This window comes from Phyllobates terribilis, unplaced genomic scaffold, assembly GCF_046119375.1.
Source record: "Phyllobates terribilis strain yellow unplaced genomic scaffold, ASM4611937v1 Scaffold_1__5_contigs__length_1240528914, whole genome shotgun sequence".
NCBI classification, from domain to species: Eukaryota; Metazoa; Chordata; class Amphibia; order Anura; family Dendrobatidae; genus Phyllobates; species Phyllobates terribilis.
In genome coordinates this window covers 613,029,482-613,055,481 of record NW_027362761.1, presented here as the reverse complement: position 1 = coordinate 613,055,481, position 26,000 = coordinate 613,029,482, and the positions used below count along the sequence as shown (strand labels likewise).

At 44.4% G+C, this 26,000-nt stretch overlaps 2 protein-coding genes across 7 annotated transcripts in view; both read right to left on the bottom strand.

The window, feature by feature from the left end:
- LOC141272500 (uncharacterized) overlaps positions 1-26,000 on the bottom strand; it is a 312,347-nt gene that overhangs the window by 61,982 nt on the left and 224,365 nt on the right. The window lies entirely within an intron of this gene.
- The window catches only part of LOC141272556 (uncharacterized), a 639,831-nt gene continuing 623,317 nt past the window's right edge, over positions 9,487-26,000 (bottom strand). For 2 of the 4 annotated variants that reach the window (XM_073683422.1, XM_073683413.1), the window contains exons 2-7: positions 18,246-18,386; positions 17,744-17,926; positions 14,769-14,892; positions 13,927-14,024; positions 12,472-12,574; positions 9,488-11,653 (exon numbers count right to left, since the gene is read on the bottom strand). In XM_073683422.1, coding sequence (XP_073539523.1) covers positions 10,104-11,653; positions 12,472-12,574; positions 13,927-14,024; positions 14,769-14,892; positions 17,744-17,926; positions 18,246-18,329 — 2,142 coding nt within the window. In that variant the 5' untranslated portion in view covers positions 18,330-18,386 and the 3' untranslated portion in view covers positions 9,488-10,103. Of the gene's footprint in view, positions 11,654-12,471; positions 12,575-13,926; positions 14,025-14,768; positions 14,893-17,743; positions 17,927-18,245; positions 18,387-18,495; positions 18,648-26,000 lie in introns of all 4 variants that reach the window. The other 2 variants (XM_073683405.1, XM_073683430.1) reach the window with 2 other exon arrangements.

Below are 26,000 nucleotides of genomic sequence, written 5' to 3'. Positions count from 1 at the left end.
GTGTGTAATGACTTTATATAATAGATCCCTCTGTGTGTTATAACTCTATATAATAGATCCCTGTGTGTAATGACTCTATATAATAGATCCCTCTGTGTGTAATGTCTCTATAGAATAGATCCCTCTGTGTGTAATGACTCTATAGAATAGATCCCTCTGTGTGTAATGACTCTATATAATAGATCCCTCTGTGTGTAATGACTCTATATAATAGATCCCTGTTTGTGTAATGACTCTATAGAATAGATCGCTGTGTGTAATGACTATATAATAGATCCCTCTGTGTGTAATGACTCTATATAATAGATCCCTGTTTGTGTAATGACTCTATATAATAGATCGCTGTGTGTAATGACTCTATATAATAGATCCATCTGTGTGTAATGACTCTATATAAGAGATCTCCCTGTGTGTAATGACTCTATATAATAGATCGCTCTGTGTGTAATGACTCTATATAATAGATCCCTCTGTGTGTAATGACTCTATATAATAAATCCCTCTTCGAGTAATGACTCTATATAATAGATCCCTCTGTGTGTAATGTCTCTATATAATAGATCCCTCTGTGTGTAATGATTCTATATAATAGATCGCTCTGTGTGTAATGACTCTATATAATAGATCCCTCTTTGTGTAATGACTCTATATAATAGATCCCTCTTCGTGTAATGACTCTATATAATAGATCCCTCTGTGTGTAATGTCTCTATATAATAGATCCCTCTGTGTGTAATGACTCTATATAAAAGATCGCTCTGTGTAATGACTCTATATAATAGATCGCTCTGTGTGTAATGACTCTATATAATAGATCGCTCTGTGTGTAATGACTCTATAGAATAGATCCCTGTGTGTAATGACTCTATATAACAGATCCCTGTGTGTAATGACTCTATATAATAGATCGCTCTGTGTGTAATAACTCTATATAATAGATCCCTCTGTCTGTAATGACTCTATATAATAGATCCCTCTGTGTAATGACTCTATATAATAGATCCCTCTGTGTTTTGACTACATAATAGATCCCTCTGTGTGTAATGACTCTATATAATAGATCCCTCTGTGTGTAATGACTCTATATAATAGATCCCTCTGTGTGTAATGACTCTATATAATAGATCTCTCTGTGTGTAATGACTCTATATAATAGATCACTCTGTGTGTAATGACTCTATATAATAGATCACTCTGTGTGTAATGACTCTATAAAATAGATCACTCTGTGTGTAATGACTCTATATAATAGATCCCTCTGTGTGTAATGACTCTATATAATAGATCCCTCTGTGTGTTTTGACTACATAATAGATCCCTCTGTGTGTAATGACTCTATATAATAGATCCCTGTGTGTAATGACTCTATATAATAGATCCCTGTGTGTACTCTATATAATAGATCCCTCTGTGTGTAATGACTCTATATAATAGATCCCTGTGTGTAATGACTCTATATAATAGATCCCTGTGTGTAATGACTCTATATAATAGATCCCTCTGTGTGTAATGACTCTATATAATAGATCCTTCTGTGTGTAATGACTATATAATAAATCACTGTGTGTAATGACTTTATATAATAGATCCCTCTGTGTTATAACTCTATATAATAGATCCCTGTGTGTAATGACTCTATATAATAGATCCCTCTGTGTGTAATGACTCTATATAATAGATCCCTCTGCGTGTAATGACTCTATATAATAGATCGCTCTGCGTGTAATGACTCTATATAATAGATCCCTCTGTGTGTAATGACTCTATATAACAGATCCCTCTGCGTGTAATGACTATAGAATAGATCCCTCTGTGTGGAATGACTCTATATAATAAATCCCTCTGTGTGTAATGACTCTATATAATAGATCCCTCTGTGTGTAATGACTCTATATAATAGAACCCTCTGTGTGTAATGACTCTATATAATAGATCCCTCTGTGTGTAATGTCTCTATAATAGATCCCTCTGTGTGTAATGACTCTATATAATAGATCCCTCTGTGTGTAACGACTCTATATAATAGATCCCTCTGTGTAATGACTCTATATAATAGATCCCTCTGTGTGTAATGACTCTATATAATAGATCCCTCTGTGTAATGACTCTATATAATAGATCCCTGTGTGTAATGACTCTATATAATAGATCACGCTGTGTGTAATGACTCTATATAATAGATCACTCTGTGTGTAATGACTCTATATATAATAGATCACTCTGTGTGTAATGACTCTATATAATAGATCACTCTGTGTGTAATGACTCTATATAATAGATCCCTCTGTGTGTAATGACTACATAATAGATCCCTTTGTGTGTAATGACTCTATATAATAGATCCCTCTGTGTGTAATGACTCTATATAATAGATCCCTGTGTGTAATGACTCTATATAATAGATCCCTCTGTGTGTAATGACTCTATATAATAGATCCCTCTGTATGTAATGACTCTATAATAGATCACGGTGTGTAATGACTCTATATAATAGATCCCTCTGTGTTATGACTATATAATAGATCCCTCTGCATGTAATGACTCTATATAATAGATCCCTCTGCGTGTAATGACTCTATATAATAGATCCCTCTGTGTGTAATGACTACATAATAGATCCCTTTGTGTGTAATGACTATATAATAGATCCCTCTGTGTGTAATGACTCTATATAATAGATCCCTGTGTGTAATGACTCTATATAATAGATCTCTCTTTGTGTAATGACTCTATATAATAGATCACTCTGTGTGTAATGACTCTATATAATAGATCCCTCTCTGTGTTATGACTCTATATAATAGATCCCTCTGCGTGTAATGACTCTATATAATAGATCCCTCTGTGTGTAATGACTATATAATAGATCCCTCTGTGTGTAATGACTCTATATAATAGATCCCTCTGTGTGTAATGACTCTATATAATAGATCCCTGTGTGTAATGACTCTATATAATAGATCACGCTGTGTGTAATGGCTCTATATAATAGATCACTCTGTGTGTAATGACTCTATATATAATAGATCACTCTGTGTAATGACTCTATATAATAGATCCCTCTGTGTGTAATGACTCTATATAATAGATCCCTGTGTGTAATGACTCTATATAATAGATCACGCTGTGTGTAATGGCTCTATATAATAGATCACGCTGTGTGTAAGGACTCTATATAATAGATCACTCTGTGTGTAATGACTCTATATAATAGATCCCTCTGTGTGTAATGACTACATAATAGATCCCTGTGTGTAATGACTATATAATAGATCCCTCTGTGTGTAATGACTCTATATAATAGATCCCTCTGTGTGTAATGACTCTATAATAGATCACTGTGTGTAATGACTCTATATAATAGATCCCTCTGCGTGTTATGACTCTATATATAATAGATCCCTCTGTATGTAATGACTGTATATAATAGATCCCTCTGCGTGTAATGACTGTATATAATAGATCCCTTCTGCGTGTAATGACTCTATATAATAGATCCCTCTGCGTGTAATGACTCTATATAATAGATCCCTCCGTGTGTAATGACTCTATATAATAGATCCCTGTGTGTAATGACTCTATATAATAGATCTCTATGTGTGTAATGACTCTATATAATAGATCCCTCTGCGTGTAATGACTGTATATAATAGATCCCTCTGCGTGTAATGACTCTATATAATAGATCCCTCTGCGTGTAATGACTCTATATAATAGATCCCTCCGTGTGTAATGACTCTATATAATAGATCCCTCTGTGTGTAATGACTCTATATAATAGATCTCTATGTGTGTAATGACTCTATATAATAGATCCCTCTGCGTGTAATGACTCTATATAATAGATCCCTCCGTGTGTAATGACTCTATATAATAGATCCCTGTGTGTAATGACTCTATATAATAGATCTCTATGTGTGTAATGACTCTATATAATAGATCCCTCTGCGTGTAATGACTGTATATAATAGATCCCTCTGCGTGTAATGACTCTATATAATAGATCCCTCTGCGTGTAATGACTCTATATAATAGATCCCTCCGTGTGTAATGACTCTATATAATAGATCCCTCTGTGTGTAATGACTCTATATAATAGATCTCTATGTGTGTAATGACTCTATATAATAGATCCCTCTGTGTGTAATGACTCTATATAATAGATCACTCTGTGTGTAATGACTCTATATAATAGATCCCTCTGTGTGCAATGACTCTATATAATAGATCCCTCTGCGTGTAATGACTCTATATAATAGATCCCTCTGTGTGTAATGACTCTATATAATAGATCCCTCTGTGTGTAATGACTCTATATAATAGATCCCTCTGCGTGTAATGACTCTATATAATATAGGAGTTTCACTTTTTGTATTGAAGAACTGAAATAAATTAACTTTTTGATGATATTCTAATTCAGTGAGATGCATCTGTATATTCATCAATTAGACTCCATAACAGAGAGGAGTAGATGTGAGTTGGGTGTTACCTCTGAGGGTCACCCCACCCACCAGTAAAGATGCTGGCTATAAGAATTCAGTCAAACCTAAGGTCTCATACACACCTGATGAAGGCTCCTCTATGAGCAGAAACGCGTTGTGTGACCCTTTTTAAGACTCCCTTCTCCCTTCCCTTTTTTGTATATCTATGTCCCTTATGTGTATTCACGGTTTTATGATTTTTTAATAAACCTACGAGTATTAATCCCTTAATCCTCCACGTGATTGCGCCATATCTGGAAGATTGAACAATTTTTTGGTTACTCTTTCTTCCACGGGAGCGCCTCCAGAATCCATTTGTCTCAATCTCAGGAGAAGAACATCACGCCAAACATTAAGCATGTGAGTGGATCAATCACACTTTGGGGTTGTGTTGCAGCTAATGGCACCGGGAACATTTCACGGGTAGAGGGAAGAATGGATTCAATGAAATGTCAACAAATTTTGGATGTAAACATAAGAGCGTCTGTAAAAAAGCTGAAGCTGAAAAAAGGATGGCTTCCTAAAATACAAAGGAAATGTGTCAGCTTTAACTTTAGGCCTTTTAGAGATCATTTCATCTTCAACTTGCTTAACTTTTCACAATAATAGTAATTTTGGCCATGGGTGCCCAAACTTTTACATGCCGCTATACCATTACACAATCCCAGTCACACACATTCTAACCTTCTCCCCCTCCGCAGAGGACACATTGTATTACCCCCGACTGCTCAACATGCTACTCCAGCTCACGCCCAGGCTCAGAGCCCCCTCATCGCACATATTTTCCCCCAAAAAAACTCCTTTCAACATGCGTGCCGCACCCCAACCCCTGGGACTGCGTGCACATTCATCCACACCAAAGACCCCCTGCACTCACACTCCACGGGCCCTCTCTCATGTCACAAACTATTCCTCTCCCAACGGGACCCCAGAGAAGGTAATCCATCGTGCACTGTCACTGCTCCAGGACCGGGCCAATTCCCATCCACTCTTGTTCTCGCTGTGATCAGCCAGCAGTAGATTTTCAATTTCCGCCATTCAGGTGAGATTACAGGAAGGATCTGGTAGAACTTTGTGTAAATCTGTGGGGTGAGATCAGACATCTGCTCCATTGACTGCGGTTCTCACACGTTTCCTATTTTTGGGAAATTCCTTCAGTTTTGGCGACATCCAGCATTTTAGGAGGCGGCAGGAGCATAGAATGACAACTGTAAGTCACCACCGCTCTGCTGACCCCATAACTGCAGAGTCCAGATCTCCTCTGGTATCAGCACAAACACTGCGCCCCCGCCGGGAGCTCCATGGCCGAGCAGCTGCATGCAGCCGTACATCACCAAGCACAATGCCGAGCGTCGGATGGAGTGGAATAAAGCCGCCACCACTGGACTGTGGAGGAGACGTGTTCTGTGCCGTGACGGGTCGCACTTCTCTATCTGCGTCTGATGGAGGAGTCTGGTGATTCCAGGACGTTACCCCCTGACTGCATTGTGCCGCTGTACAGATGGAGGAGGAGGATGATGCTATGGGCTGTTATTAGGGGGCAGCCGCGGACCCTCAGCTCCAGTGATGGGAAATCTTTTGACAGATGTATCTTCCGGCTTTCTTGGAACAGTTTGATGGAAACTCTTTTCTGCTGCAATTAACGGTGTCCCCCCAAAAAAGCAGTTCTGACTCCGTTTTTTTTTTCCTTTTCATTTACAGTGTCAGGAACACCACATCCTAGAGACACGCACGCAGCCATAAAGGGGAACTCCGCATTTCACACTCACCCCTCCACCATCCCATCTGCAGGACACAGGTCACACTAGCAGTTGGGGTTTGTTGGGAGCAGCAAGAAACAAACCTATTATATATTAGATTTAATATACACAAAAGAAGCACAGTGCTTAAGAAAGGTTACAAAGATGAAGCAATAAACAGCTACATAAAAGCCAAAAACAGCATAAAATAAGAGAGAAATTCACCCCTTACAATTCGATCGCGAGACCAATGTTCGCAGAGGGGATGCTGCAGAAAAAAATCACACACAATGGCAATGTATTTTGCTCTCCTAGAGATGGGATACTATAAAGGGTCTCACCGGACCCCTCATCACTCCCCTCAGTCGAGGTAAATGGAGGACGGCTGATTAGATGCGATTCAAACCCATTTTTATCCTTAATTTCTACAGAGTCATATTTTCTCCCAGGGACGTCCTGCGGTGGAGTCACCCGGCCTGGACTTCTAGAGCCCTTTTCTTACCTGTGGTTTTGCTCCTTGGTGCTAGTGAAGAAGCACCTGGGAAACATTTGTTCTGCTGGATCTAGAGTTAACAGCTCGTTGCTAATTAATAATATATACAGTATATACACACCCATTATATACAGTACAGACCAAAAGTTTGGACACTCCTTCTCATTTAAAGATTTTTCTGTATTTTCATGACTATGAAAATTGTACATTCACACTGAAGGCATCAAAACTATGAATTACCACATGTGGAATTATATACTTAACAAAAAAGTGTGAAACTACTGAAAACATGTCTTATATTCTAGGTTCTTCAAAGTAGCCACCTTTTGCTTTGATGACTGCTTTGCACACTCTTGGCATTCTCTTGATGAGCTTCAAGAGGTAGTCACCGGAAATGGTTTTCACTTCACAGGTGTGCCCTGTCAGGTTTAATAAGTGGGATTTCTTGCCTTATAAATGGGGTTGGGACCATCAGTTGTGTTGTGCAGGAGTCAGGTGGATACACAGCTGATAGTCCTACTGAATAGACTGTTAGAATTTGTATTATGGCAAGAAAAAAGCAGCTAAGTAAAGAAAAACGAGAGGCCATCATTACTTTAAGAAATGAAGGTCAGTCAGTGCGAAAAATTGGGAAAACTTTGAAAGTGTCCCCAAGTGCAGTTGCAAAAACCATCAAGCGCTACAAAGAAACTGGCTCATATGAGGACCGCCCCAGGAAAGGAAGACCAAGAGTCACCTCTGCTTCTGAGGATAAGTTTATCCGAGTCACCAGCCTCAGAAATCGCAGGTTAACAGCAGCTCAGATTAGAGACCAGGTCAATGCCACACAGAGTTCTAGCAGCAGACACATCTCTTCAACAACTGTTAAGAGGAGACTTTGTGCAGCAGGCCTTCATGGTAAAATAGCTGCTAGGAAACCATTGCTAAGGACAGGCAACAAGCAGAAGAGACTTGTTTGGGCTAAAGAACACAAGGAATGGACATTAGACCAGTGGAAATCTGTGCTTAGCTCTGATGAGTCCAAATTTGAGAACTTTGGTTCCAACCACGGTGTCTTTGTGCGACGCAGAAAAGGTGAACGGATGGACTCTACATGCCTGGTTCCCACCGTGAAGCATGGAGGAGGAGGTGTGATGGTGTGGGGGTGCTTGCTGGTGACACTGTTGGGGATTTATTCAAAATTGAAGGCATACTGAACCAGCATGGCTACCACAGCATCTTGCAGCGGCATGCTATTCCATCCGGTTTGCGTTTAATTGGCCCATCATTTATTTTTCAACAGGACAATGACCCCAAACACACCTCCAGGCTGTGTAAGGGCTACTTGACCAAGAAGGAGAGTGATGGGGGGCTACGCCAGATGACCTGGCCTCCACAGTCATCAGACCAGAACCCAATCGAGATGGTTTGGGGTGAGCTGGACCGCAGAGTGAAGGCAAAAGGGCAAACATGTGCTAAGCATCTCTGGGAACTCCTTCAAGATTGTTGGAAGACCATTTCCGGTGACTACTTCTTGAAGCTCATCAAGAGAATGCCAAGAGTGTGCAAAGGAGTCATCAAAGCAAAAGGTGGCTACTGTGAAGAACCTAGAATATAAGACATATTTTCAGTTGTTTCACACTTTTTTGTTAAGTATATAATTCCACATGTGTTAATTCATAGTTTTGATGCCTTCAGTGTGAATGTACAATTTTCATAGTCATGAAAATACAGAAAAATCTTTACATGAGAAGGTGTGTCCAAACTTTTGGTCTGTACTGTATATATACACACACATACCAGAAATACACACACTGTATATATTAAATATATACACATAGAATGTTTGATCAGCCTGGGGACAGCTTCTTTTAATTACCTGCTCACATAGGGGGGCACTGCTGGAGTTCAATGACCCCAGCCTTTGATTGACATAACTCCATGTATCACAGTGCAATAGTATGCTATTTTTGTTAATACTTTTGGTCGTCACAGACGCGGAGATACCAACTAGGTAAAATTCATCTGTTAATACTTTTTTTCACAAATTTCGATTAAAGAAAAAAAACTTTAGGTGTCGCCATAGCTTTCTTATTGATGACGGGTCGTATATCATGGCGTGTCCTGTGCAGGACAAACTATAATTTTACTTAGTGTAACTTTTTTTTTGTCATGTTTCTTTTTGATCATTTTTGCTCAGTTTTTCTTTAGGCAAAGTGACAAAACAATAGCAAGATTAATTATTTTTACAAATAATAAAAAAACAGGTCAATGGCGATTTATGGTTTTTATATAAATTTTTTAAAAACTTTTTTTTTTTTTTTACTTTGCCCCATTATGGGACTTGAAGACTTGACTGCTTGAATAGTGCGCTGCAGTACTTCTGCGTTGCAATGTATTATACCACAAAGTTTCAGACTAACACACAGCCTAATAGGCGTTCATACATGGCAAGCCCAGAGGCCATTGTTAGGCGATTGCGGCACACTGTTTCCGATGAAGTACAGACAGCCCTCTCCCTCTGTCAAACATCTAGATGCCAATTTCGCAGTAGACAGTATCATCTAGATCAGTGTTTCCCAAACTCCAGTCGTCACGGACCCCCACAGGTCGTGTTTTCAGGATTTCCATAGTATTGCACAGGTGATGGAAGTCTCATCAAGGCATCAGGAATTCTCTCACCTGTGCAATACTATGGAAATCCTGAAAACATGACCTGTGGGGGTCCGTGAGGACTGGAGGTTGGGAAACACTGATCTAGAGGGTTAAACAGCCAGAGCCGGCACAATCACCAATTGTGGCTGTTGCAGCTGATAGTCCGTGATAAAGGAGCGGAGCCCACCCCATCCCCATGACATACTAGGAAAGCCTGTCCATTCTCATAATAGTACATCATAAAGCAGGAATAAAATAAAACTATATAACAAACCAGCAAGCATAACCCTATATGGCACAGTACCTGTGGTATTCTGTCACTTTTTATGCTTCCCAAGCCGCAGGTCCCCTGGCTGCACTATTTTCAATTCTCAGAAAAGCAGGGGATGTGTACAGCACCGGCTGAGCTCGCCGGCAGTATACGCACTTCACTTCCTTTCCTTTACACAGTGCACCCTCTGAATTTGCACTGCTAATGTACTATGAAAAACGAGGAGGGAAGTGAAATATAGGTGGGTACAAACAAAGCTGACAAGGGTGGGTGAAGAGGAAAGGGGAGAAAAGAAGTGCTAATGTGCTATAAGAAACAAAGACGCAATTGAAAAACAGAGCGAGATGGCAGATACAGCAAACGTGTGGGGTACGAGAATAATGGAGAATTGAACTTTTAATATCACTTTATGAAATGATAAAACCTGATATGTTACTTCTTTTTTTTTTTTATTGAAAAAAAAAAATAAATTACCATATGGAACGTCAAAAGAACTTCTCCCCTGTGTGACTTTTCTTGTGATCTGAAAGTTTGACTTTAGAAATAAAGCATTTCCCACATTCTGAACAGGAATACGGCTTCACTCTTGTGTGAATTCTCTGATGTTTAACAAGATCTGATTTAACTTTAAAACACTTCCCACATTCTAAACATGAATACGGCTTCTCTCCTGTGTGAATTCTCTCGTGTTTAACTAGGTCTGATTTAGCAGTAAAGCACTTCCGACAATGTGAACATGAATACGGCTTCTCCCCAGTGTGAATTCTCTCATGTTTGATAAGATAGGATTTATCTGTAAAACACTTTGCACATTGTGAACATGAAAATGGTTTCTCCCCTGTGTGAATTCTCTGATGTGTAATGAGATCTGATTTGCCGGTAAAACACTTCCCACATTCTTTACATGAAAACGGCTTCTCCCCTGTGTGAACTCTCTCATGTCTACCAAGATTGGATTTACTTATAAAACATTTCCCACATTCTGAACATGAATACATTTTTTCCCCTGTGTGAATTTTCTGATGTTTAACAAGATCTGATTTAACAGTAAAACAACTCCCACATTCAGTACATGAATACGGCTTCTCCCCTGTGTGAATTCTCTGGTGTGTAACAAGTTCTGTTTTCTGTGTAAAACATTTCCCACATTCTGAACATGAATATGGCTTCTTTCCGGTGTGAATTCTCTCATGTATAACAAGATTTGACTTATTCCTAAAACATTTCCCACATTCTAAACAAGAATACGGCTTCTCTCCTGTGTGACTTCTCTGATGTCTAACAAGGTCTGATTTTTGTGCAAAACATTTCCCACAATGTGAACATGAAAATGGCTTCTCGCCTGTGTGAAATCTCTGATGTTTAAGAAGAATTGATTTACTTATAAAACGTTTCCCACATTCTGAACATGAATACAGCTTATCTCCTGTGTGAAGTCTCTGGTGTTTAACAAGGCTTGATTTATGAGCAAAACATTTTCCACATTCTGAACAATAAAGTTTTGCAGAATTGTGACTTCTCTCATGCTTAACAAAATCTGATTGATCTGTAAAGGACTTTCCACATAATGCACAGGAAAATGGTTTCTCCCCTGTGTGAGTTCTTTTATGTTTAACTAAGGCTGATTTATATGTAAAGCATTTCCCACACTCTGAACAGGAGAAGGGCTTCTCCCCTGTGTGGATTCTTTTATGTATAAGAAGACTTGATTTATCTCTAAAACATTTACCACATTCTAAACAGGAGAAAGGCTTTTTCCCTGTGTGACTTTTGTGATGATCTCGAAGTCTAGCATTAGAAATAAAGCATTTCTCACATTGTGAACACGAAAATGGCTTCTCTCCTGTATGGATTCGTATATGTATAACAAGACTTGATTTATCTCTAAAGCTTTTCCCACATTCTGAACAGGAGTACGGCTTCTCCCCTGAATGTACATTAAAGGTAATGAAGTTTTCTTGTATGGCATCGAAATCTTTTCTTTTGGAATTGGGCAATAACATTAAGTTTCCTTTAGAATTCTTACTGGAATTTTCTGTTAAAAATGAAAAAAAAAAAAAAAGATTGTAACTTAAAAAAAACCCAAAATAAACTCATTAGTAAACGCTCTTATTAGGCTGGAAACAGACATGAAAATAACTCCATAAAATACTACAAGTGTGTATTCCGCAAGAATGAGATGTACAAGCCGTTCCTGTTGTTCGCCTCAAGACACTGCATCAAATACATTCATTTTTGTTGTGTGGTGGTGGTATGATTTCAGCCATATAAAGCCTTGTATAACAATGTAAAATGTATAACTGTATAGGAATCCGTGGCTCTAATCTACACATTGACTTGATGGAACTATTTGAAAAGCACAACCTCGTATAGCAATCAGGTCTATTTTCTGCCAACTCACGCAGCCCTGTCAATTCTAATAAGGCTGCGCTTTAGATTTTCACTAACATAATATAAATTGCATTAATTAAGGACGTCTGTAGAGTGCTGTCCTGTGAATGGATAACGCTGACGTTCTTATGAATGGGGCCGGTGTGAATGTCTCCTGTCTAGTTTTACACTTCAAGCCGTGAAACTGTAAGGAAGCTGCCGACCAGCAGTAACTTTTCTTTTCAGAACGCCGCGGCCATTAATGACAGTGTTCATCACAACCGCTGCCTCAGAGACAAACGCCGAGGATCCTGCAGGACAGAAGACCTGAGGATTTACATTCCCTCCAGGTTCTGCCCTACAGAACGCAGGATCCCTGTAATGTGTTATTGTAACATAAGCTCCGATGGGCAACGTCTCCTCCTGAAGTTTCTGAGTTCACTTTCTAAGGTCATCATCACCCACCCAGTCACCATTACATACCAGGGGTAACATCCGATAGAATTTCCTCTTTCTCATCGTTCATGCTTTCTTCTTCTTCTTCTTCTTCTTCTACTTCCACTTTAATAATCGTCAGCTCTTCCTCCTGATTTGATATATATTTAACAATTCAGTACAATGATGCAGATAAGGGTATGCGCACACTGTCCGGAGCCACCTGAGGCCCCGACACCGCGTAATAGCCGCCGGCTGCTTCCGATCATTTTATGCAAATGAGCGGCACCAGTTTTCTTTTCACCCACGGACTTTCCTCATAGAGGTTAGGTCTATGGGGAAATCCCGCATGCGGACCCGCAAGAGACCCGCTGCGGTCTGGAAAGACGCCGCCACATGTCAGTTTCCGCGGGTGTGCCGCAGACGCATAGTGGACATGGGATTTCTACACTCCATCCACTATGCTGTAACATCTGGCTGCCGCGGGTTTTACGCTGTATGACACGCAACATCAAACCAGCAGCGGCTCCTGACTGTGTGCACGTACCCTAAGTGGCCAAGTTTTTTGGGGAGTTGATGGTGCAAGACACAAAGCAAAGCCACATTCACATGTCTTGAGTGTTTTAGCCATATCTTTCGGGGACGAATAGTCTGAAAGCCCCCCATGAAAAACTGAGACATCTGGGAGTTGGGTCCCATTTGCAAAACTTTTTCGCTCAGTAAAAAAAGCCGCAGAGATTGGGAGACAAACAGACGGTGAAAATAAACAAGGGCAAAAAAAAAACAGGTGAAATCGGACAAGGACACGAGGTCCAGTCTCCACAGTTATCCTTAAAATGACGCATTTCCCAAATGTTGTACACCGCGGCAACTCCAAGAACACGGCTGTGCGCAAAGCTGTCAGCGGCTGACCGCGCAGAGACTTCTACACGATTACCGAAGGGTCTGCAGAGATCACCAAATAGTCTCCAAAGCCGTCACAACTTATGTCATTTACACTTTCGGGTGGTTTCCTAACTCAGACTTCACTTTTTGGCAAAACGAAGGGATCACTGACAGTTTCTAATTAGTAGGAGACTTGATTATTTGCTCCGCTAATTGCGGTATATTTCATCCCTGACTCACAGAACAAAATCAAAATATCAACGTCTCAAGAGTGAGTCTTACACATAAATGTAATAAAAATGCTGGTAAATGATGGTTTCCTCGCCCCCGTCCTTTTGTCACTTAATCGCTTATATTGTTGGATATCACCATTGTGTCCGTATTTGCCTCCTATCCGTATATTTGTGCTAGAGCCGTAAACTCCGGAGTACACGGACATTACTCTACTGGATGTGATCACTGCTGAAAAAGACGTCCAGGATCTTCTCATCACTGATAACCGAGACACAATATGGTCTAAGATCCAACAAATAAGAAACCGCCAAATTCTATGACCGCAGGACCAAAAATGCCGCCCCCCCCATATACAGATCCGGTACAGGGCTCAGCACCGTCTACCTGATGATCCTCCGGGATGTTGTGATTCTCCTCTGGACAGTCCTGTGGATACAGAGGATGGGGACATCTCTCTGGTGGATTTCTCCTCTTGGATCCATCTGTAGAAAACGAAGGGTCATCAAAAAGGAAGTGAAAAAAACAAATATAGAAAAGCAACTCTATCGTGTACGGAGGGAAAGATAGGGAATTTATAATGTAAATATATTAAAAAATGGTTTAGATTATGGCACTAAACAGATAGGGATTTAGGAGGAAAATTACTTTGGCCTTTGGAGCTCCCCTTTAAAGCAGCCGTCCTCCACCTCCTCCTCCTCTTATCAACATCTTTATCCTCTTAATATCCTGCAGTCACCATATTATACAGCGCTGTGCACTTACAATTGCTCAATTTGCCTTTCTACCCAGCTAATTCATCTCTTTATCATAAACAGTTTGATAGGAGCGCTTTTCTCAGGGAGTAGGAGGGTAAAAATTTGCATATACGACGTAAGGGGCAACCACTCCTTCTCCCCATCGAGCGGTTCACATACTGCATATCTGAAACAGCCAGTTTAAGGGGGATGGAGTTGATTATTAGTCAAAAAAAATTCCTGCAACGAAATTTGCAGCGGAAAAATACACTCTTAAGGCTCGAGGGTTCACAGCATCCAGACTGCAGCCAGTGATGGTGAATGTGGTCGCCCAGACATCCAGCGGGTGCGGCTCCTGCCGACTGCCGGGTCGTAGAAACTTACATTGCCCTTCTGAAGTAGAAACCGAGACTGGGGAGGAGGGAATGAAGAGCGGGAGGGCGAGGTCCGTCAGCAGTTCATCTCATTTCACAGAAATGTGTCACTGCTCACCTGGTGACGTCCGAGGCCGGAGCTCCCCCATCATCACCTCCTGGTACCGATCCTGGTGTCCTTCTAGATACTCCCACTCCTCCATGGAGAGATAGACAGCGACGTCCTGACACCTTATAGGAACCTGACAACAACGACACCGTCACCACCCAGAATCCTCCAGTGCTGTCCTGTACAATGTCCCAGCAGTCACCTCTCCGGTCATCACCCAGAATCCTCCAGTGCTGTCCTGTATAATGTCCCAGCAGTCACCTCTCCGCTCATCACCCAGAATCCTCCAGTGCTGTCCTGTATAATGTCCCAGCAGTCACCTCTCCACTCATCACCCAGAATCCTCCAGTGCCGTCCTGTATAATGTCCCAGCAGTCACCTCTCCGCTCATCACCCAGAATCCTCCAGTGCTGTCCTGTATAATGTCCCAGCAGTCACCTCTCCGCTCATCACCCAGAATCCTCCAGTGCTGTCCTGTATAATGTCCCAGCAGTCACCTCTCCGCTCATCACCCAGAATCCTCCAGTGCTGTCCTGTATAATGTCCCAGCAGTCACCTCTCCGGTCATCACCCAGAATCCTCCAGTGCTGTCCTGTATAATGTCTCAGCAGTCACCTCTCCGCTCATCACCCAGAATCCTCCAGTGCCGTCCTGTATAATGTCCCAGCAGTCACCTCTCCGCTCATCACCCAGAATCCTCCAGTGCTGTCCTGTATAATGTACCAGCAGTCACCTCTCCGGTCATCACCCAGAATCCTCCAGTGCTGTCCTGTATAATGTCCCAGCAGTCACCTCTCCGCTCATCACCCAGAATCCTCCAGTGCCGTCCTGTATAATGTCCCAGCAGTCACCTCTCCGCTCATCACCCAGAATCCTCCAGTGCTGTCCTGTATAATGTCCCAGCAGTCACCTCTCCGGTCATCACCCAGAATCCTCCAGTGCTGTCCTGTACAATGTCCCAGCAGTCACCTCTCCGCTCATCATCCAGAATCCTCCAGTGCTGTCCTGTATAATGTCCCAGCAGTCACCTCTCCGCTCATCACCCAGAATCCTCCAGTGCTGTCCTGTATAATGTCCCAGCAGTCACCTCTCCACTCATCACCCAGAATCCTCCAGTGCCGTCCTGTATAATGTCCCAGCAGTCACCTCTCCGCTCATCACCCAGAATCCTCCAGTGCTGTCCTGTATAATGTCCCAGCAGTCACCTCTCCGCTCATCACCCAGAATCCTCCAGTGCTGTCCTGTATAATGTCCCAGCAGTCACCTCTCCACTCATCACCCAGAATCCTCCAGTGCTGTCCTGTATAATGTCCCAGCAGTCACCTCTCCGGTCATCACCCAGAATCCTCCAGTGCTGTCCTGTATAATGTCTCAGCAGTCACCTCTCCGCTCATCACCCAGAATCCTCCAGTGCCGTCCTGTATAATGTCCCAGCAGTCACCTCTCCGCTCATCACCCAGAATCCTCCAGTGCTGTCCTGTATAATGTACCAGCAGTCACCTCTCCGGTCATCACCCAGAATCCTCCAGTGCTGTCCTGTATAATGTCCCAGCAGTCACCTCTCCGCTCATCACCCAGAATCCTCCAGTGCCGTCCTGTATAATGTCCCAGCAGTCACCTCTCCGCTCATCACCCAGAATCCTCCAGTGCTGTCCTGTATAATGTCCCAGCAGTCACCTCTCCGGTCATCACCCAGAATCCTCCAGTGCTGTCCTGTACAATGTCCCAGCAGTCACCTCTCCGCTCATCATCCAGAATCCTCCAGTGCTGTCCTGTATAATGTCCCAGCAGTCACCTCTCCGCTCATCACCCAGAATCCTCCAGTGCTGTCCTGTATAATGTCCCAGCAGTCACCTCTCCGCTCATCACCCAGAATCCTCCAGTGCCGTCCTGTATAATGTCCCAGCAGTCACCTCTCCGGCCATCACCCATAATCCTCCAGTGCTGTCCTGTATAATGTCCCAGCAGTCACCTCTCCGGTCATCACCCAGAATCCTCCAGTGCTGTCCTGTACAATGTCCCAGCAGTCACCTCTCCACTCATCACCCAGAATCCTCCAGTGCCGTCCTGTATAATGTCCCAGCAGTCACCTCTCCGCTCATCACCCAGAATCCTCCAGTACCGTCCTGTATAATGTCCCAGCAGTCACCTCTCCGCTCATCACCCAGAATCCTCCAGTGCTGTCCTGTATAATGTCCCAGCAGTCACCTCTCCGGTGATCACCCAGAATCCTCCAGTGCCGTCCTGTATAATGTCCCAGCAGTCACCTCTCCGGTCATCACCCAGAATCCTCCAGTGCCGTCCTGTATAATGTCCCAGCATTCCCAGCAGTCACCTCTCCAGTCATCACCCAGAATCCTCCAGTGCAGTCCTGTATAATGTCCCAGTAGTCACCTCTCCGGTCATCACCCAGAATCCTCCAGTGCTGTCCTGTATAATGTCCCAGCAGTCACCTCTCCGCTCATCACCCAGAATCCTCCAGTGCTGTCCTGTATAATGTCCCAGCAGTCACCTCTCCAGTCATCACCCAGAATCCTCCAGTGCCGTCCTGCATAATGTCCCAGCAGTCACGTCTCCGCTCATCACCCAGAATCCTCCAGTGCCGTCCTGTATAATGTCCCAGCAGTCACCTCTCCGGTCATCACCCAGAATCCTCCAGTGCTGTCCTGTATAATGTCCCAGCAGTCACCTCTCCAGTCATCACCCAGAATCCTCCAGTGCCGTCCTGCATAATGTCCCAGCAGTCACCTCTCCGCTCATCACCCAGAATCCTCCAGTGCCGTCCTGTATAATGTCCCAGCAGTCACCTCTCCGGTCATCACCCAGAATCCTCCAGTGCTGTCCTGTATAATGTCCCAGCAGTCATCTCTCCAGTCATCACCCAGAATCCACCAGTGCTGTCCTGTATAATGTCCCAGCAGTCACCTCTCCGGTCATCCCCCAGAATCCTCCAGTGCTGTCCTGTATAATGTCCCAGCAGTCACCTCTCCGCTCAGCAGCTCAATCATCTTGTTGCTGAGCTCTAGGATCTTCTTCCTCTTCCTCTCATGTATCGGGGGGTGCGGGGGAGTCTCTGTGATGGGGCCAGGGCTCCGCCCTCCTGACTCCTGGAGATGGATGATGGGAGTCACACCCTCCCCCGGTGTCTTCCTCACTATTGTGTAATCCTGTGTATGGAGAGAGACACTTAGGGAGAAGAATTCCTTCCCGACTCCAGATCTGACAATCAGTAGAAATCCCGGGATCAATAACCGTCTCCAGTAATCTGGGGCCATAACCTGGAATATTATTACACTCAGGACAGACATCCAGGCCCCTCTACAACTCTTATAGGGAATCCCCATGACAACTCCTCCTGGCAGAGAGCTGCACACAATCACTGCTCTTACAGTAAAGAATCCTTCTCTTCCTCTTCTGGATTTCCTCTTCCCGATGTCGGACTTGTTACATAACACAATAAAGCTGATAGAAATGTAGAGGAGTTACCTCTCCGCTCAGCAGGGAGATGATCTCCAGGGTGAAGTGTAATAATCTTCTGGTGGTCTCGTCCTCGTCCATCCTCGGGGTCATTCAGGAGAAGGAGGGATGAACACTGGATCAGCTGGAGGGATTTTGTCCTCCCGGCGTCTTCATGATAAAGGAGAAGATGGACGATATAACGTGAGATGCAGAACTGCAGATTATAGGAGAATTCCCAACGTGGAGATTTATGTCATAGCCACAGGATAACCCATACCTATAGGATAGCTGTGACTCCCCTCTGAGTGCTGGGATGTTTCTATATCTGCTGTAGAAGTGAATCAAGAGAGCTGTGGACTTTTGCAGCAACCTCTCTATTCATCTCCATTCTCTGCCTGAAAGCAGTGGCCATCTCGTCGGGATGTGACCCTATAAGTGTGAGATCCACCTTGTGATATTTTGACATAAATGTCTGAAATAGGAATACACCTTTTACCCCTTAAGGACTAAACTACTTTGTACGTTAATGACCCGGCCTCGTTTTACAATTCTGACCAGTGTCAATTTATATGGTAATAACTCTGGAGCTTCAACGGATCCCGCTGATTCCGAGATTGTTTTTTCATAACACATTATACTTAATTTTAGTGGTAAATTTTGGTCAATATGTTTTGCATTTATTTATGAAAATATTGAACATTTGAGAAATAATTAGAAAATTTAGCAATTTCCAAATTTTACATTTTTATGCCCTTAAACCAGATATTTATGAACTATTTTGTGTGACATGACTAACATTTATCACACGTCTACTTTAGTGAAAAATTGTCTGGGATAGATTGTGAACGCCGTGTCGCTTTGGAGAGCAGTAAATATTCCAGAACAGCAAAAATCCCCACAATTGACCCCATTTATGAAACTTCACCTCTTGAAGAATTCCTCTAGTGGTGTAGTAAGCATTTTAAACTCACAGGTATAGCAATGCCAGATTTTATGCTTGGCAGCTGTCACACTCTAAAAAACAAAAATGAAGTTTTTGCATCACCATGTTGTGGGAGGTTTCATTTTCCTATATTTTGTCTGACAGAGTCATGTGACGGCTTGTTTTTTGCGAGAGAAGTTGATGTTTTTATTGGTACCATTTTCGAGCACATAACATTTGAACAAAAACCAGCAATTCAGGAATTGTTCTTTTGGGGTTTTTTTTATGCCGTTCACCATGTGGTAAAAGTGATAAGGCAGCTTTATTCTTTCGGGTCAGTACGATTACAGCGATACCACATTTATCAAATTTGTTTTATGTTTTGGCGCTTTTACACAATAAAAACTATTCCATAGGAAAAAAAATTGTTTTTGCATCGCTTTATTCTGAGAGCTATAACTTTTTTTTCGGCTGATGGAGCTGTATCGTGGCTTGTTTTTTGCGGGACAAGATGAAGTTTTCTGTGATAACATTTTTATTTACATTTGTCTTTTTTATCGCGTTTTATTCCACTTTATTTCCAGCAGTATGATGACAAAGCATCATTTTTTTGCCACGTTGTTTTTTACGGCATTTACTCTTAACTAGTTTGACAGTTTTACAGATCAGGTCGTTCTGGATGCAGCGATACCAAATATATATGCTTTTTTATTTTTACATAAATATGCGTATTTATTGGTGTAATATTTTTTGTTCTTTATTTTGTGGTGGGGGGGTGGGGGGTTTACAACTTTTTTATTTAGTTCCTCTATGGGACTTTAACTTTTATATCTCTGATCACTGGTCTCATGCATTGCAATGCACCAGCACTACAATGCATGAGACCTGTGACATTACACAGGCAGATCGCCTGTTACACCCTACCTATGGCTGGGTCTCACAGGTCACCGTACCTGGGACATCTGGAGGTCATTGTTTGACCTCCAGGTGCCAGGCCAACCATCAGTTCCCTGTGATTTTGTCGCAAGGTTGCAGATGGGGATGACAGGGGGGTCCCCTCAATCTCACAACCTTCCAAATGCCACGATCGCTATAGATCATGGCACCCGGAGGGTTAATCAGCGGGCACCGGCCCTGGCCGTGACAACAGGAGCTAGGCTGACTTCACATCTATCCCAAAATGGTATCAATATAAACATTGTCTCGTTCTGCAAAAAAAAAGCCCATATCACTATTGACCAAAAAATGAAAAAAGTTATGGCGACACTATCAAAGCTGTGACACAATACAAAGAAATTTTTGACTCTTGAAGAATGGGAAGAAAAAATTAAAATGGAAAAATGGAAGTTGGCTTTGTAGGGAAGGGGTTAATGTTTTCCTATTTAAATTTCCCAATTTACATTTTGTTAAAAAAGGGGGAGGGGTGGGGGTGAATTAAAGGTTTATTTAGAAAAAAAAATCCCCTTATTTATAGGGAAATCCAGCGATCAGACCCCAACCAACGCTGTGATCAGAGCTCAGGACCCCAGAGAATGGGGCATTACAGTCCCGACCCACACGGAGCTGAGGAGTGCATGCCCGACCGCCGCTCCAGTCTAATCTATTGGGCTGCCAAGTGCAGCGCTCGGCACTTTCTGCCAGTCCCAGAGACAATGATTGGAACAAAGGCTAGGTGGACACCCTACATGTGGTCCTAATATTTTGGCTGGTCATTTAAGTCGATGTGCTAACAGAGATTTTTTAGGTGTTCAAAAATAATGAGTTTTTCAAGCTGAAACCACTTTTCAAGCGGAAACATGTTCTGGGAAGCTATGGAGAATTTTCCTTTTCTGGAAAAAATGTTTTCCTTGAACATTTCTCAGCATTCTTTCAATTGGACAGTGCGCAGTTAGCAGAGGATCCTTCTGGATATGCGTCAAGGAAGGAACATGCACTCTTTTACTACACCAGGCGGTATTCAATGCCTCTTTAGAAAAAAAAAAGTAAAGAAACTCCTCATAAGGTTATGGGATCACCGAGTTTCTGGAGAAGAATGTGGATCTATGCACAAGGTGCTCTTTTGATGCCGATGCAGCCATTGAGTTTTCCCACGTGAAGCCGCTTCAGGGAAAAGTTGGCAGCTTTATTCCTGAGGCGGTTTTACAGTCATTTTCGCTCCACCGCCAGCGTCTTTTCCCTTCTTCAGTAAGAGAGCAAAAGCCGCCCAAGAATGAACTTGTCATTTCTTTTAACCACTCCAGAGTTTCCAAACCTTAAGCAGTTAAAAGTAGTAAAAAAATACTGAACATGTGCACAGCAAGGTTGTGCATTAGGTCCATTTTATGCGGCACCAGCTGGATCCACCTGAAAACAAAGACATGGTGTGCATTACTAGCCCAGGGGAATGGGGACGACTTGGTACCCGGGCTTTTTGCCTGACCTTGGGGATGGTCGGCTCCTGGGCCCGTACCCTGGGGTCAGCTTTTAAAAGGGTGGTTTGGTTGCTAATTTTATGGAAGTTCGTGACGCCACCTGTGGTTTCTGGTGAGAATCACCAGCGCTGCGGCAGTCCGCCGAGGCCGGTGATAAGGCAGCTCGATGGTTTAGCTCCCACAGGTGGCGCTAGGCCTCAGAGCAGTGTATGGAGAGGGGGATGCAGGACAGGCGAGACCCAGCCGGGTCAGAGCAAAAACAGGGACAGACACGATAGTCACTTCAGTACCTTTTACTGGTGGTGATTCAGGCACATCCCGGAGCACTGTAGGGTGAAGGGTGCATATCAGGATCCTCCCCAATGAGCGGGTAAAGGGCCTCCTGTTTCTTTCCTCTGCGTAGTAAGTTTCTGACCTGCCTGAAGCTAAGCCTAACTTTATCTCTGTCCTGCACCGGCTGACGTTGTGGTAGGGCCTTCTATTGGAGTGCACGCTCCCAGCTTACGGGGCCTATGTGTCTCCTGGCTCTGTTAAGTATCAGCTTTCTGGTGATCCTGGGACCTGTAGTTCTCCAGGGATTCCGGTTATGCCTTACTCGGTCGTAGAGATCCCGGTAAGCTCGGACCCGGTGTCCGTTAAATGTTTTGGGGTGAGCTGGGTAAGCTCCTCTGCCCCCACTGCTACTCACTCCTCTAGCCTTCGGCCTACTCGGGCCCTCACTAGGCTACTCACACTAACGGCAGCTTGCCGCTCTTCAGCGCTCTTACAGGCGTCGGCACGCCTTGGGCTCACTTACTTGAGCTCCTGAGTCTGGACTGGGCTTCAGGACCACTGGAGACCTAGCTTGCCTCACACAGCAACCCTCATGCTTCTCCGCACACACAGCTCTTCACTCTCTGTGCACTCCAGACTAACTGCTAGACTCTAGACTCCCAACTGACTAACTGCCTAGCTCCACCTTCCCTATTTATATCCCTAACGGGCTCCCTCTGGTGGTCTGAGGTGGAAGGTGGAGGTGTGTGAGTGCTTATGGGGGCCTCTTGTGGAGGATTCCATTAATGCACCCCTCTAGGATCTGTGGTACCAAGCGCAGCTGGGCGCCACATGCATATAACCACAGAGAAGAAAATCTCATAAAATACTTTGAATTTCTGCACATTTTGTGCTCCAAAAACTCAGCAAAAGACTTAAAAGGTTATTCTGAAGTCTCTTCAGCAGCTCAGCGCTATGAAGTCTACTTACTTCCAGGTGTCTGGCAGGGCGGGGTCTCCTCCCTGATTGACAGCTCTGGTGAATAGAACTGTAGTATTAGTAGAACTATAAAGCTCAGCACAAGTTCTGTTGTAACACATTCAGATGTCAGTGGTTTGATCAGAGCCTACACCGTTATCTTTGTATTTACACACAGAGATAGCAAATTTTCTGTGAAAGAAGCTGGGCTGGTGATCTACAACGGTTTGTCTTCAGAAGGGGAGAGGAGGGAGGTAAGCAGATAACTGCTGTATAGAAACTGAAAGACTGAAGGGAGCCAACTAGAATGTTAGGAGTTAACCCCTCTACTGGGATGTAACCGGGGCGTCTGTAATCCAAACCTCCAACTCCCATTCCACAGCCCTGGTCACTACTGAGCGTGTACATAAAGTGCAGCACAGATTCATCTCAGCTAAAAGCCGAGATCTTTAGATCAGGAACAGAACAGACATTTATAGGACATTTCATAACTTTCCCAAATTCGTATTAAAACATTTACAGCTCATCCTGCATTGTACTGGACCCAATTTATTATATATTTTAGGAGTCGGCGTTGCTCCATTTTATACAGAATCCGACTCGACCAAACTGGACACTGACTCCACCGCCCTGGATGTAACTATTGCGCACTCTCACCAAGGTACTAAGGCTCGCTGGAAACCAGCTGTACACTATGCAAGATAAAAGCTCTAATTGCAGGAGAATGACAGAAGATAGAAAAAGCAAGTAACTTGCAAACTTGCTTATTTTCATGCTGTCTAATTAAAGCAATTTAAGGACTTGATTATACTCCTTTAGGCCTCTTTCAGACATCAGTGTTTAGAGTACGTGTGGTGTCCGTTTCCACACATACTGGAGACACTGACACAAGTAGACCCATTGAAATGAATGGGTCTATGCACATGTCAGTGTGTTTCCATGGACCGTGTGTCCGTGGGCAAAACACATTGACATAACCGTTTTTTACCTGCTGCACGGTCCGCAAAATGTCCCACACTGATGACACACAGAAGACATCCGTGTGACACATACCAGCGCCTGAGAATCTGTGGTACAGTTCGTGCTGTTGCCAAGCGCCGGGTGCTGAACGCTGCCCTCATCATTGCTCCCTGCTGGGGGAACCGATCAGCACCGGCTGGGGTTAATGATGAGAGTAGTAGTCTGCTCCCGCAGTGTCCATGCGTAAAAATAAGAATAAAATAAAAAAATCCTTATACTCACTTGTCCTGAGTGTCCCCACCTGACCGTTCACGCAAAGGAGCCAGGGAGAATGACTTGCTGCAGCGAGCCCCGCAGCTGCGCTGAGTTCAGTGAGTGACAGGACACCGCTCGCTGAGCGCAGCTCCGGGGCATGCTCACTGCAGCGAGTCATTCTCCCGGCTCCTTGGTGTGAGCGGTCAGGTGGATTACAACAGGGGACACTCAGGACAGGTGAGTATAAGGATTTTTTTTAATTTTATTCTTATTTTTACAGTTGGAGACACAGGGAGCAAAATACCACTGTCATCATTGTCCCCTGCTGGTGCTGATCGCAGCGCGGGCAGGGGACAATGATGAGGGTAGCTTTTTTACACTGAACATGTGAACAGCAACGGGTTCTGTTTTTTTTTTACAATGGAAGTGAACTGGAAGAGTCTTGTAAAGGTATGTGCAGACGTATCGCCCAGCCTGCAGCCCAGACTCTGCGAGTGGATATGAAAATGAGCCCCACCTTTTTTTTTTGTCACATGTGGACTTTTCCCATAGAGATTAGGTCTATGAGGAAATGCCGCATGGGGACCTGCTGAAGAAATTGTCATGCTGCGGTCTGGAAAGACGAGCCGCATGTTAGTGTCCGAAGGTGATCAGCAGGAGCATGGGAACGCATAGTGGACGTGGATTTCTATAAATCCATCCACTATGCTGTAACATCTGCCTGCTGCAGATTGCAAGCCGCATAAACACACAGCGGCTCCAGATCGTCTGCACACACCTAACGGGTTTATGAGGTGGAAATTCTCCAGAGGAGATCACCACGATCACAGCTTCTCATCACTGAGCGGCCACGACCTCCGACACGGGGCGAAGCTTCCTGTCCTGCTGGACTGTCCGCGGACGTCACTGCGCCTCCTTCTCATCACTCATTCAGACAAGAAGAAAGATCAGCGACTCTGACGAGGTTTTATTCATTGTCTGTCTGTCACCCCAGAGGCGAAATATGAGAATAACATTACAGCTACGACTCATCCAGAGGAGGACGGTCACCGTGGTAACTACACCGCCAGCGAAGGACGGTCACCGTTGTAACTACACCTCCAGCGGATGTCGGTCACCGTGGTAACTACACCGCCAGCGGAGGACGGTCACCGTGGTAACTACACCGCCAGCGGAGGACGGTCACCGTGGTAACTACACCGCCAGCGGAGGACGGTCACCGTGGTATCTACACCGCCAGCGGAGGACGGTCACCGTGGTAACTACACCGCCAGCGGAGGACGGTCACCGTGGTAACTACACCGCCAGCGGAGGACGGTCACCGTGGTAACTACACCGCCAGCGGAGGACGGTCACCGTGGTAACTACACCGCCAGCGGAGGACGGTCACCGTGGTAACTACACCGCCAGCGGAGGACGGTCACCGTGGTAACTACACCTCCAGCGGAGGACGGTCACCGTGGTAACTACACCTCCAGCGGGGGGCGGTCACCGTGGTAACTACACCGCCAGCGGAGGACGGTCACCGTGGTAACTCCACCTCCAGCGGGGGACGGTTACCGTGGTAACTCTACCTCCAGCGGGGGACGGTCACCGTGGTAACTCCACCTCCAGCGGAGGACGGTCACCGTGGTAACTCCACCTCCAGCGGAGGACGGTCACCGTGGTAACTCCACCTCCAGCGGAGGACGGTCACCGTGGTAACTCCACCTCCAGCGGAGGACGGTCACCGTGGTAACTCCACCTCCAGCGGAGGACGGTCACCGTGGTAACTCCACCTCCAGCGGAGGACGGTCACCGTGGTAACTACACCTCCAGCGGGGGGACGGTCACCGTGGTAACTCCACCTCCAGCGGGGGACGGTCACCGTGGTAACTCCACCTCCAGCGGGGGACGGTCACCGTGGTAACTCCACCTCCAGCGGGGGCGGTCACCGTGGTAACTCCACCTCCAGCGGGGGACGGTCACCGCGGTAACTCCACCTCCAGCGGGGGACGGTCACCG